This window comes from Arachis hypogaea, chromosome 15 (genome assembly GCF_003086295.3).
Source record: "Arachis hypogaea cultivar Tifrunner chromosome 15, arahy.Tifrunner.gnm2.J5K5, whole genome shotgun sequence".
Lineage (NCBI taxonomy): Eukaryota > Viridiplantae > Streptophyta > Magnoliopsida > Fabales > Fabaceae > Arachis > Arachis hypogaea.
The window spans coordinates 92,654,284-92,667,422 of record NC_092050.1 but is presented as its reverse complement, the minus strand read 5'-3'; the positions used below and the strand labels follow the sequence as shown (position 1 = coordinate 92,667,422).

General features: G+C 38.3%; 1 protein-coding gene and 1 non-coding gene across 2 annotated transcripts; one reads left to right on the top strand and one right to left on the bottom strand.

The window, feature by feature from the left end:
• Nucleotides 1–3,989: 3,989 nt before the first annotated feature.
• On the top strand, nucleotides 3,990–4,097 carry LOC112752278 (small nucleolar RNA R71). Its single transcript, XR_003176723.1, has one exon. It is a non-coding gene; the product is annotated as a small nucleolar RNA R71 (small nucleolar RNA).
• Nucleotides 4,098–10,599: 6,502 nt separating this feature from the next.
• On the bottom strand, nucleotides 10,600–11,522 carry LOC140179518 (uncharacterized). The gene is made up of 2 exons (XM_072218404.1): nucleotides 11,423–11,522; nucleotides 10,600–11,256 (listed from the first exon to the last, which is right to left on the bottom strand). Exons 1-2 carry the CDS (start codon nucleotides 11,501–11,503, stop codon nucleotides 10,633–10,635), a joined length of 705 nt encoding a protein of 234 aa, XP_072074505.1. The 5' UTR covers nucleotides 11,504–11,522; the 3' UTR covers nucleotides 10,600–10,632.
• Between the last annotated feature and the right edge of the window lie 1,617 nt (nucleotides 11,523–13,139).

Here is a 13,139-nt window from a genome sequence, read left to right as displayed (position 1 = left end):
GATAAATTCGAAACTCATGTACTTCTTGTTCTTTTGAATTAAAACATTTTTCATTTAAGAGAGGTGATGGATTCATAGGACATTCATAACTTTAAGACAAAGTTACTAACTACTAATGATCATGTATGAAGACACAAACATCATAGAAAACGAAAAGCAGAGGAAATAAGAACAAGGAATGAATCCACCTTAGTGATGGTGGCGTTTCCTTCTTGAGGAACCAATGATGTCCTTGAGCTCTTCTATGTCTCTTCCTTGTCTTTGTTGTTCCTCCCTCATTGCTTTTTGATCTTCTCTTATTTCATGGAGCATGATGGAGTGCTCTTGATGTTCCATCCTTAATTGTCCCATGTTGGCACTTAATTCTCCTAGGGAAGTGTTAATTTGCTCCCAATAGTTTTGTGGAGGAAAATGCATTTGAGGCATCTCCGGGATCTCATGGTGATGAGCTTCCTGCGCCTCTTGAGCTCCATGAATGGGCTCTCTTGCTTGCTCCATCTTTTTCTTAGTGGTGGGCTTCTCTTCCTTAATAGGAATGTCTCCTTCTATGAAAGCTCCAGCTGAGTAACATAGATGGCAGATAAGATGAGGAAAAGCTAGCCTTGCCATGGGGGATGACTTTTCGGCTATTTTGTAGAGTTCATTAGAGATGACTTCATGAACTTCTATTTCCTCTCCAATCATGATGCTATGAATCATGATGGCCCGATCCACAGTAACTTCAGATCGGTTGCTAGTGGGAATGATTGAGCATTGAATGAACTCCAACCATCCTCTAGCCACAGGCTTGAGGTCCAATCTTCTTAGTTGAACCGGCTTGCCTTTGGAGTCAATCTTCCATTGAGCTCCTTCCACACATATGTCTATAAGGACTTGGTCCAACCTTTGATTAAAGTTGACCCTTCTAGTGTAGGGGCATTCATCTCCTTGCATCATGGGCAAGTTAAATGCCAACCTCACATTCTCCGGACTAAAATCTAAGTATTTCCCCCGAACCATTGTAACATAGTTCTTTGGATCTGGGTTCTTACTTTGATCATGGTTCTTGGTGATCCATGCATTGGCATAGAACTCTTGAACCATTAGGATGCCGACTTGTTGGATGGGATTTGTTAGAACTTCCCAACCTCTTCTTTGAATTTCATGTCGGATCTCCGGATACTCATTTCTTTTGAGTTTGAAAGGGACCTCGGGGATCACCTTCTTCTTGGCCACAACATCATAGAAGTGGTCTTGATGGGCTTTGGAGATGAACTTTTCCATCTCCCATGACTCGGAGGTGGAAGCTTTTGTCTTCCCTTTTCCCTTTCTAGAGGATTCTCCGGTCTTAGGTGCCATCAATGGTAATGGAAAAACAAAAAGCTTATGCTTTTACCACACCAAACTTAGAATATTGCTCGCCCTCGAGCAAGAGAAGAAAGAATAGATGAAGAAGAAGAAGAAAATATGGAGAAGAGGGGTGAAGTGTATTTCGGCCAAGTAGAGAGGAGAGGGTTGTGTTGTGTGAAAAGGAGGAAGAATGGAGGGCTATATATAGGGGAGGGAGGGGGGTTAAGGTTCGGCCATTTAGGGTGGGTTGGGTGGGAAATTGGTTTTGAATTTTGAAGGTAGGTGGAGTTTATGAGGTAGGTTTATGGGGAAGAGTGGATGGATGTGAGTGGTGAAGAGGTGATGGGGAAGAGAGATTGAGGTGATTGGTGAAGGGTTTTTGGGGAAGAGTGTTTATGGGATTGTGTGAAAGAGAGTGGTGAGTGATGAGAAGGAGTGAGTGGAGGTAGGTGGGGATCTTGTGGGGTCCACAAATCCTGAGATGATCCTGTGGGGTCCACAGATCCTGAGATGATCCTGTGGAGTCCACAGATCCTGAGGTGTTCAAGGATTTACACCCTTGCACCAAATTAGGCATGCAAAATGCCCTTGCACGCAACTCTGGGCGTTCAGCGCCAGGTTGGTGCCCATTTTGGGTGTTCAACGCCCATTTGTTGCCATTTCTGGCGTTGAACGCCAGAACCATGCTTGTTCTGGGTGTTCAGCGCCAGGATGCTGCCCATTTTGGGCGTTCAGCGCCAGAACCATGCTCTGTTCTGGCGTTGAACGCCAGGCAGGTGCTTCCTCCAGGGTGTGATTTTTCTTCTGCTGTTTTTGATTCCGTTTCCAATTTTTACATTTATTTTGTGACTCCATATGATCATGAACCTAAGAAAACATGAAAAACAAAAATATAGTTAGATAAATAAACATTGGGTTACCTCCCAACAAGCGCTTCTTTAATGTCAATAGCTTGACAGTGGGCTCACATGGAGCCTCACAGATGTTCAGAGCATTGTTGAGGCTCTCCAACACCAAACTTAGAGTTTGGATATGGGAGTTCAACACCAAACTTAGAGTTTGGTTGTGGCCTCCCAACACCAAACTAGAGTTTGACTGTGGGGGCTTTGTTTGACTCTGCTTTGAGAGAAGCTTTTTATGCTTCCTCTCCATGGATGCAGAGAGAGATCCTTGAGTTGTAAACACAAGGTTGTCCTCATTCAATTGAAGGATTAATTCTCCTCTGTCCACATCAATCACAGCTCTTGCTGTGGCTAGGAAAGGTCTTCCTAGGATGATGGATTCATCCTCTTCCTTTCCAGTATCCAGTACTATGAAGTCAGCAGGGATGTAAAGGCCTTCAACCTTTACTAACACGTCCTCTACTTGTCCATAAGCCTGTTTTCTTGAATTGTCTGCCATCTCTAATGAGATTTTAGCAGCTTACACCCCATAGATTCCCAGTTTCTCTATTACAGAGAGGGGCATGAGGTTTATTCCTGAACCAAGGTCACACAGAGCCTTAAAGATCATGGTGCCTATGGTACAAGGTATTATGAACTTTCCAGGATCCTGTCTCTTCTGAGGCAATGTCAGTTGATTCAGATCACTTAGTTCATTGATGAACAAGGGAGGTTCATCTTCCCAAGTTTCAATACCAAATAATTTGGCATTCAGCTTCATGATTGTACCAAGAAACTTGGCAGTTTGCTCTTCAGTGACATCCTCATTCTCTTTAGAAGAGGGTACTCATCAGAGCTCATGAATGGCATAAGGAGGTTCAATGGAATCTCTATGGTCTCTAGATGAGCCTCAGAGTCCTTTGGTTCCTCAGAGGGAAGCTCCTTATTGACCACTGGACGTCCCAGGAGGTCTTCCTCCTTGGGACTCACGTCCTCTCCTTCCCTTACAGGTTCGGCCATGGTGCTTATGTCAATGGCCTTGCACTCTCCTTTTGGATTCTCTTCTGTATTACTTGGGAGAGTACTAGGAGGGATTTCAGTGATCCTTTTACTCAGCTGGCCCACTTGTGCTTCCAAATTTCTAATGGAAGACCTTGTTTCATTCATGAAACTTGCAGTGGCCTTTGATAGATCAGAGACTAAGTTTGCTAAATTAAAAGTATTTTGTTCAGAGTTCTCTGTCTGTTGCTGAGTGGATGATGGAAAAGGTTTGCTATTGCTAAACCTATTTCTTCCACCATTATTAAAGCCTTGTTGAGGCTTTTGATCCTTCCATGAGAAATTTGGATGATTTCTCCATGATGGATTATAGGTGTTTCCATAAGGTTCACCTAAGTAATTCACCTCTGCTATTGCAGGGTTCTCAGGATCATAAGCTTCTTCTGCATAAGAAGCCTCTTGAGTACTGTTGGATGCAGCTTGCATTCCATTCAGACTCTGAGAAATCATATTGACTTGCTGAGTCAATATTTTATTCTGAGCCAATATGGCATTCAGAGTATCAATTTCAAGAACTCCCTTCTTCATAGGCGTCCCATTACTCACAGGATTCCCCTCAGAAGTGTACATAAACTTGTTATTAGCAACCATGTCAATGAGTTCTTGAGCTTCTGCAGGCGTTTTCTTTAGGTGAATGGATCCACCTGCAGAAGTATCCAATGACATCTTTGATAACTCAGATAAACCATCATAGAATATATCCAGGATGGTCCATTCTGAAAGCATGTCAGAAGGACACTTTTTGGTCAACTGTTTGTATCTTTCCCAAGCTTCATAGAGGGATTCACCATCTTTTTGTTTGAAGGTTTGAACATCCACTCTAAGCTTGCTCAGCTTTTGAGGAAGAAAGAACTTGGCTAAGAAAGCCGTGACCAGCTTATCCCAAGAGTTCAGGCTATCTTTAGGTTGAGAGTCCAACCATATTCTAGCTCTGTCTCTTACAGCAAATGGGAAAATCATGAGCCTGTAGACTTCAGGATCTACTCCATTAGTCTTAACAATATCACAGATCTGCAAGAATTCAGTTAAGAACTGAAAAGGATCTTCGGATGGAAGTCCATGAAACTTGCAGTTCTGCTGCATCAGAGAAACTAATTGAGGTTTCAGCTCAAAATTGTTTGCTCCAATGGTAGGAATGGAGATGCTTCTTCCATGTAAATTGGAATTAGGTGCAGTAAAGTCACCGAGCATCCTCTTTGCATTATTATTATTTTCGGCTGCCATCTCCTCTTCTTGTTTGAAAATTTCTGAAAGGTTATCTCTGGATTGTTGTAATTTAGCTTCTCTAAATTTTCTCTTCAGAGTCCTTTCAGGTTCTGGATCTGCTTCAACAAGAATGTTCTTGTCCTTGCTCCTGCTCATATGACAAAGAAGAGGGCACAGAGAAAATAATAATAATAATATGGATCCTTTATATCACAGTATAGAGGTCCTTGTGTTAGTAGAAGAAAAGAAGAAGAAAATCTGAACTCAGAGAGAGAGAGGGTTCGGATTTTTGGTGATGTGAGAAAGAGATGTTAGTAGATGAATAAATAAATAGAAGGAGATGAGGGAGAAGGATTTTCAAAAATAATTTTTTTGAAAAAGAGTTAGTGATTTTCGAAAATAGTTTTGAAAAAGGTTAGTAGTTTTTCGAAAATTCAAATAAAAAAAATAATTAGTTAATTAAAAAGAAATTTTTGAAAAAGGGGGGGGGGATAATTTCGAAAATTTGAGAGAGAGAGTTAGTTAGGTAGTTTTGAAAAAGATAAGAAATAAACAAAAAGTTATTTAGTTAGTTGAAACAAATTTTGAAAATCAATATTGAAAAGATAAGTTAGGAAGTTAGAAAAGATATTTTGAAATCAAATTTTGAAAAAGATAAGATAAGAAGATATTTTTGAAAAGATATGATTGAAATTAGTTTTGAAAAAGATTTGAATTTTTAAAATCACAATTAATGACTTGATTCACAAGAAATCACAAGATATGATTCTAGAACTCAAAGTTTGAATCTTTCTTAACAAGCAAGTAACAAACTTGAAGTTTTTGAATCAAAACATTAATTGGTGATGTTATTTTCGAAAATTATGTGATAAAAATAAGAAAAAGATTTTTGAAAAATATTTTTATAATTTTCGAAAATAACTAAAAAAAATGAAAAAGATTTGATTTTTTTTTTTAATAAAGATTTTGAAAAAGATAAGATTTTTAATTTGAAAATTTGATTTGACTCATGAAAACAACTAGATTTTAAAAATTTTTGAAAAAGTCAAATCTAATTTTCGAAATTTTAAGAGAGAAAAAGGGAAAGATATTTTTTTGGTTTTTGAATTTTTAATAATGAGAGAGAAAAACAAGTAAAATGATGCAATGCATGAAATTTTGAGATCAAAACAATGAATGCATGCAAGAATGCTATGAATGTCAAGATGAACACCAAGAACACTTTGAATGTCAAGATGAACACCAAGAACATGTTTTTGAAAAATTTTTTAATGCAAAGAAAACATGCAAGACACCAAACTTAGGATTCTTTAATGCTTAGACACTAAGGATCCAAGAATGCATATGAAAAACAAGAAAAGACACAAAACATGCAAATGCAAAGATCAAACAAGAAGACTTACCAAGAACAACTTGAAGATCATGAAGAACACTATGAATGCATGAATTTTCAAAAAATGCAAGATACACATGCAATTGCCACCAACTTATAACATGACTCAAGACTCAAACAAGAAACACAAAATATTTTTGATTTTTATGATTTTATGATTTTTTTTTGTATTTTTGAAAATTAATTGAAAAAGGAAAACAAGGATTCCAAAATTTTTAATATGAATTCCAGGAATCTTGCATTCTTAGTCTAAAGCTTCAGTCCAGGAATTAGACATGGCTCACTAGCCAGCCAAGCTTTCAATGAAAGCTCCGGTCCAAAACACTAGACATGGCCAATGGCCAGTCAAGATTTAGCAAGATATCAGAATATACTACTCATTACTTATCAAATATGTAAATTGCCTCTATTCTGATGGTTTGGAAGCCTCAGTCCAAAAGAATTTAGACATGGCTTTGCAGCCAGCCAGGCTTCACATGCTTCGTGAAACACTAGAATTCATTCTTAAAAATTTTGAATAAATTTTTTTTCGAAAACAGGTGAGAAAATTTTGAAATATTTTTGAAAAATTTTTGAAAAGAAAACAAAAAGAAAATTACCTAATCTGAGCAACAAGATGAACCGTCAGTTGTCCAAACTCGAACAATCCCCGGTAACGGCGCCAAAAACTTGGTGCGCAGAAATTGTGATTACACTTTGGTTATGTAAAATTCATCGCTCTTTCTTTCCATGGTAATGGCGCCAAAAACATGATGCCAATACCATGGTTCACAACTTCGCACAACTAACCAGCAAGTGCACTGGGTCGTCCAAGTAATACCTTACGTGAATAAGGGTCGAATCCCACGGAGATTGTTGGTATGAAGCAAGCTATGGTCACCTCGTAAATCTCAGTCAGGCAGGTATAAAATGATAATGGAGTTTTCAAAAACAATTAATAAAACAGGGATAGAAATACTTATGTAAATCATTGGTGAGAATTTCAGATAAGCGAATAGAGATGCTTTCGTTCCTCTGAACCTCTGCTTTCCTGCTATCTTCACCCAATCAGTCTTACTCCTTTCCATGGCTGGCTTTATGTGATGCATCACCATTGTCAATGGCTACTTTTGGTCTTCTCTCGGGAAAATGATCCAAATGCCCTGTCACGGCATGGCTAATCGTCTGGAGGCATCAACCTTGTCAATGGTTTACATCCTATCCTCTCAGTGAACATGGTCAACGCACCCTGTCACGGCATGGCTATTCATCTGTCGGTTCTCGATCCTGCTGGAATAGGATTTACTATCCTTTTGCGTCTATCACTACGCCCAGCAATCGCGAGTTTGAAGCTCGTCACAGTCATTCAATCATTGAATCCTACTCGGAATACCACAGACAAGGTTTAGACCTTCCGGATTCTCTTGAATTCCGCCATCATTCTAGCTTACACCACGAAGATTCTGGTTAAGAGATCTAAGAGATACTCATTCAGTCGAAGGTAGAACGGAAGTGGTTGTCAGGCATGCGTTCATAGGGAATGATGATGATTGTCACGTTCATCACATTCAGGTTGAAGTGCGAATGAATATCTTAGAAGCGAAATAAGATGAATTGAATAGAAAACAGTAGTACTTTGCATTAATCTTTGAGGAACAGCAGAGCTCTACACCTTAATCTATGGAGTGTAGAAACTCTACCGTTAAAATTACATAAGTGAAAGGTCCAGGCATGGCCGAGATGGCCAGCCCCCAAAACGTGATCACAGGATCAAAATACGATCCAGGATGTCTAATACAATAATAAAAGGTCCTATTTATAATAAACTAGTCACTAGGGTTTACAGAAATAAGTAATTGATGCATAAATCCACTTCCGGGGCCCACTTGGTGTGTTCTTGGGCTGAGCTTGAGTGTTGCACGTGTAGAGGTCCTTCTTGGAGTTGAACGCCAGCATTTGTGCCAGTTTGGGCGTTCAACTCTGGTTTTGGATCCTTTTCTGGCGCTGGACGCCAGAATTGGGCAGAGAGCTGGCGTTGAACGCCCATTTGCGTCGTCTCTTCTTTGCCAAAGTATAAACTATTATATATTTCTGAAAAGCCCTGGATGTCTACTTTCCAACTCAGTTGGAAGCGCGCCATTTTGAGTTTTGTAGCTCCAGAAAATCCATTTTGAGTGCAGGGAGGTCAGAATCCAACAACATCAGCAGTCCTTCTTCAACCTCTGAATCTGATTTCTGCTCAAGTCCCTCAATTTCAGCCAGAAAATACCTGAAATCACAGAAAAAACACACAAACTCATAGTAAAGTCCAGAAATGTGAATTTAATATAAAAACTAATGAAAACATCCCTAAAAGTAACTAGATCCTACTGAAAACATACTAAAAACAATGCCAAAAAGCGTATAAATTATCCACTCATCAGAGCAATATTGGGAAGTGAACACAAAACCATGCATTTCTTGATGTGAGAAATATTGATAAAATTCCCCAAAATAAGCACAAGATAAACCACAAAATCGGGGTTTATCAAATCTCCCCACACTTAAACCAAGCATGTCCTCATGCTTAAAATAAAAAGACCAAAGATCATGATGGGAAAGGGTTTATGAAATGCAAACTACCTAAATGGATGCATGCAACTAATGTAAAATCATCTACCTACTTGGTCAAGAGTAAATCTATCCTCCAAGAATACATGTGAGCATATAGGGTGAAAATAGTATGTGATTCATGAATCCTACCAAATTGAACATCACCATGGAATGCATATGACTTGCTAAACGAACGCTTGTGAAAGCCGGGAACAAGCATTGAGCATCGAACCCTCACCGGAAGTGTATCCGCTCTATTCGCTCAAGTGTATAGGGTTCTGGCGTTAGAGATTTTTGCCAGTAAAGAAGTTCATAAAAATAGTCGCGTTGTAGATATAGTCTCTAAACCAACAAAAACCCCTTCGTACAAACGTTTTGGTTGTCACAAGTAACAAACCCCTTAAAAATTGTTAACCGAGTATTCAAACCTCGGGTCGTCTTCTCAAGGAACTGCAAGGAAGTATGTTCTTATTATTGGCTATAAAGGTTGTAATCGGGGTTTAGAAGGTGAGAAGCAAGTGATTTGAATGACAAGTAAAGTAGATGGCAATTAAAATAAATAAATACTGTAAAGCAACTTCTGGCAAGATAAGAGAAATTGGAAGTCCAACTTAGTTATCTCTCTCAACAATAATGAAAGTCGAATCTAAATTCCACTTAGTTAACCTTTACTAAAGCAAAGGAAAGTCAAGGGACTAATTAGTTTGACCTTCGAATCCTAGTTATTTCCTAAGAAAAAGTTGGGATTATTGAAGTTCAGTTCAATTAGCAAGATAGCGATTATCAGTTATGTTGAGTTTGATAATGTTGAGTTACTGATTTCTTAACCAAGACCAAAAGGGGAAAAAGTAAAATTGCTGGAATAAAAAATGTCCTTAGATGGAAAGCAATGGTAACACAAATTAAAGAGAAAGCAATCAATAACTAAAATACCTCAAATAATCATTAATTCAAATAACAATCTGTAACATGGAATAATTCATAAGCCAATTGGGCAACATCTGTAGATACAAATAAAAGCATTAAAGTAAAAGTAGCATAGAAACACAAATTAAAGTAAATATTAAACCTGGATCGAGAGTCACTCTTAAAAACTAAGAGAAGTCCTAAATCCTAATCCTAATCCTAAGAGAGAGAGGAGAGAATCTCCCTCTCAAACTAAATCTAAATCATGGAAAGTAAAAATTGGCGAGCTCCCCCTGAATGGATGCGTTCCCCCACTTTATAACCTCTGATCTAGGCCTTCTGGACTTGGATTTGGGCCAAAAAGGGCTTCAGAATTCGCTATGAGCGTTTTCTGTAATTTCTGGTGCGTGGCCTCTGTCACGCGTCCGCGTGGGTCACGCGGTCGCGTCATTCGGAGCTTTTCTTGCCACGCGGTCGCGTCAGTCATGCGACCGCGTCATGTGCGTTCTGCTTAAGGCGCGCGGTCGCGTCAGTCATGCGGCCGCGTCGCTGTTGATTCGCGCTTGGCATGCGATCGCTTCGTCCATGCGATCGCGTGGATGCCAGTTTCTTCCACTACAAGAAACATCGTTAAAATCGACGGCCAAATCAACGGCTAGGCCGTCGATAATATTAAAAATCGACGGAAAAATGGACGGCGGCGGTGGTCGCTATAAAGCTTGTCGATTTTTTAAAATTCTAATAAAATCGACAGAATGTTAAACCGACGATATATTTTAAATAAAATCGACAATTCTGACGTCGATAATATGAGGTTAAGGTTTTCAAATATGAAGTAAAAGCGATGCGTCTGTCGTCGATAATATTTAATAAAATCGACAAACTAACTGTCGATTTTGGATTTATTAAAATGGACAAGCAAACCGTCGATTTTGGACCTATTAAAATGGACACAATAACCGTCGATAAAATTATAAAAAGATTGACAAGTTCTCCGTCTAATTTTTATTTTCTTTTGTCTATTTTGAATTCAAAAATCGACATTAATGTCCTCGATTTTAATAGCTACAGTTTTTTTTTATTTGAAAAATAATAGTCAATTAAATATTAAATAATGAGACAAATAAACTTTTAAATACAAAAATAAAATTTATAATAAATATTAAATAATAAGTTTACATACTTATCAAAACAATAATAACTAATCCTCTAACTTAAAGATTTAAAACAAGATAAGTTACTAAACTCCATTAATAATACAAAATATTCAAAACAAAGTAAATAATCCTACTCGTACTCATCTAAATAGTCCTCATCTGAGTCATCGAGATCGTCAGAATTATCCTCCATATGAGCGCCCTGTGACTGTCCTAGGGGCTGCAAGATAGGTGGGAGTTTTCTTCTTGGGGCTGCGCTTTTCTGGGAGCTTGGAAAAGTAAAAGGAGGAGGTGGAGGGACACGTGATCCAGAACTACTAGGACCCATGGCCCTCACATACTCAATCAAGCTGCTAAGTTGATGACTAAACTGATCCATCTGTGAGTTACTGGTGTTGAGATCCTCACGCAAGGATTCAACCGTCTGTTGCCACTCTCTTTTCTCCCTTTGATAGCGGTCTTCAAGCTCTCTATATTTAGCGGCATGTTGTTCAACTTCCCTATTGAGTATTATAATTTGTTCTCTAAGATCCAAAACATCAGTGCTGGTGGTCGTGGTTGGCCCATCAACCCGAGGTCGCACCATAGAAGAGTTCCTTACCTCACCCATGCCATATACCCTACCTCTTCGTTTTCCACCCACTGTCTCAATCCATATGCTTTCCTCAGAGACAGGCGGTGGATCAGTTACACCAGCCTCTATAGCAGCCTGTCGCTTTTGCTCAGCCTGAAACATGCGCTCTTGAAATGTCTCCTACAATGATTGGTAAACTACTTTAAGTATCAATAATAATGCAAAAGTTAAGAACATATGTGACAAAAATAAGTCCAAAATTACAATGAAGGAAAGTATTAAGTCATTTCTTTTTGCACATTCTAAGTTACACAAAAAGCAATTACAATGAAAATAGGTAAGTTACCTTTGCCATTCGGGAGTGTTCATCAACCCATTGAGTCCTATCCTCTTTGCGAGTATGGGTGTGCTCAAAAAACTCATCCATTCACGATGGTCTTCCAAGCAATTGATTCTACATAATATAAGTAATAATCAAAAGAAAGAAGTTGATATTATTGTCAAGGTTTAGAAAAAAACTCAATTTTTTTACAAGAGTACACAACTAAAGTTCAGAACATTAATTGATAGAGTGGCGCCTAGTAACAGGTTTGGGGTATTTTACAAGAGAAGAGATAAGTAACTCTACTCTATTAGCTGATAGTTAGCAATTCTAGCTTGGTTTAGCCGGCTGTTGGTTTTATGCTTCTCTGTTTTGTCAATTATGTTAGAGCTGGAGAGAAACTCTCTCTCTCAGTTGGTAGTTTCAACTGTCTAAGAACCTTCTAGGGAGTGCGATTTGTAATCCCTTTTCAGCAATAAAGTCCTAACGTTCTGCTAGCTACTGGTTCTATCACAATGCTACTAATTCTACTTGCTTGTTGGATTTAAGGTCCTTAATTATGACTTCATGAAAACTACTATAATTATCAGCTTTTATATCAAGGTGTAGGAACAAAATATGGGACAGTTAGTTGAGTGACTAATCTCTGGAACTTCACAAAACAGTGAGACCAGGTAGGCCCATTCATACATATAACATTATTTATAATCTTTGATTGTTAGCATCTCATCCATCATCAGAGTTGTAGATGTCATTGTTTCTATCTCTCAAAATCTATCAAAAAATTAAATAGAACAAGAATGTGTCTCTCCAATAAAAATCTTACTTCAGCTAGTTGTTCAAGCTAGGACAAACATACTAAGGAACAATGAGAAAAACAGTGCATCAAACCAGATTACATATTTTTTGTATGAAGTATTCATAAACATCAACAAACCAGATTCTAAATCATTTCAATCTCATATCTAATTCTAAATGCAGGTGCTAACAATTTGAGTTGATAAACAACTTACCAAGCATAACCTCGCTTTTGGAAAGGTGGTGCCTCCTGCAGTGTGAAGAGAGGTACCTCGAGTTGATTTTCTAGCAGCTGTATTTCTCGCCTGTAATTGTCTATAGGCATCAGTGTCCCAATGTCTCATCAATTCACCAAGAACTTCTGGTGGGATCCAATATGGACGGGCTCCTTTTTTGCGAATGGCATGGAGCATACCTCATAGGCGCTTGGCTGCCCTAAACCTCCAAGCTTGATAGATGTCATCCTCTTCCGTATCAAGAATGTCAAAGCATTTCTATTTTAAAAAAAATAACATCTTGCTATTATATAACATACTATAATATATAAGATTCTAAAATACTTAAAATAAGATAGATAAAATTTACCCTCCATTCTGTCCACCATATTTTTCGAGTATCATCATCTGCCTCATCAAAACTCAGCCAAGACTTGTTGTAATTTTCCTTAAAAACCTGAGAAATGCGCTTCAAGCCAGGCTTAGGTGGGTGCCAACTACATCAATAATTCCAAGGTATATCTGTTCAGTGTGATGGGCAGTTTTCATAATCATAGGAACAGTGTAATTGAAAAAGAAAAATGAAAAACAGCTTTTAAGTTTGAAAGAAGACTCTTGAATTTCTAGTAAAAAAGTGTGACATCCCAGCAACTTCTTACAATAAAATCTCATAATATATAGAAAGGGACATTAGCTGATATCATCAATGATTAGCAGATGTTTATATC

Coding starts and splice junctions, on each gene's coding strand:
- LOC140179518 (XM_072218404.1), bottom strand. CDS start 11,503: ATGGATGAGTTTTTTGAGCACACCCATACTCGCAAAGAGGATAGGACT. Junction 11,257..11,422: donor AACACTCCCGAATGGCAAAG/GTAACTTACCTA, acceptor CAATCATTGTAG/GAGACATTTCAAGAGCGCAT.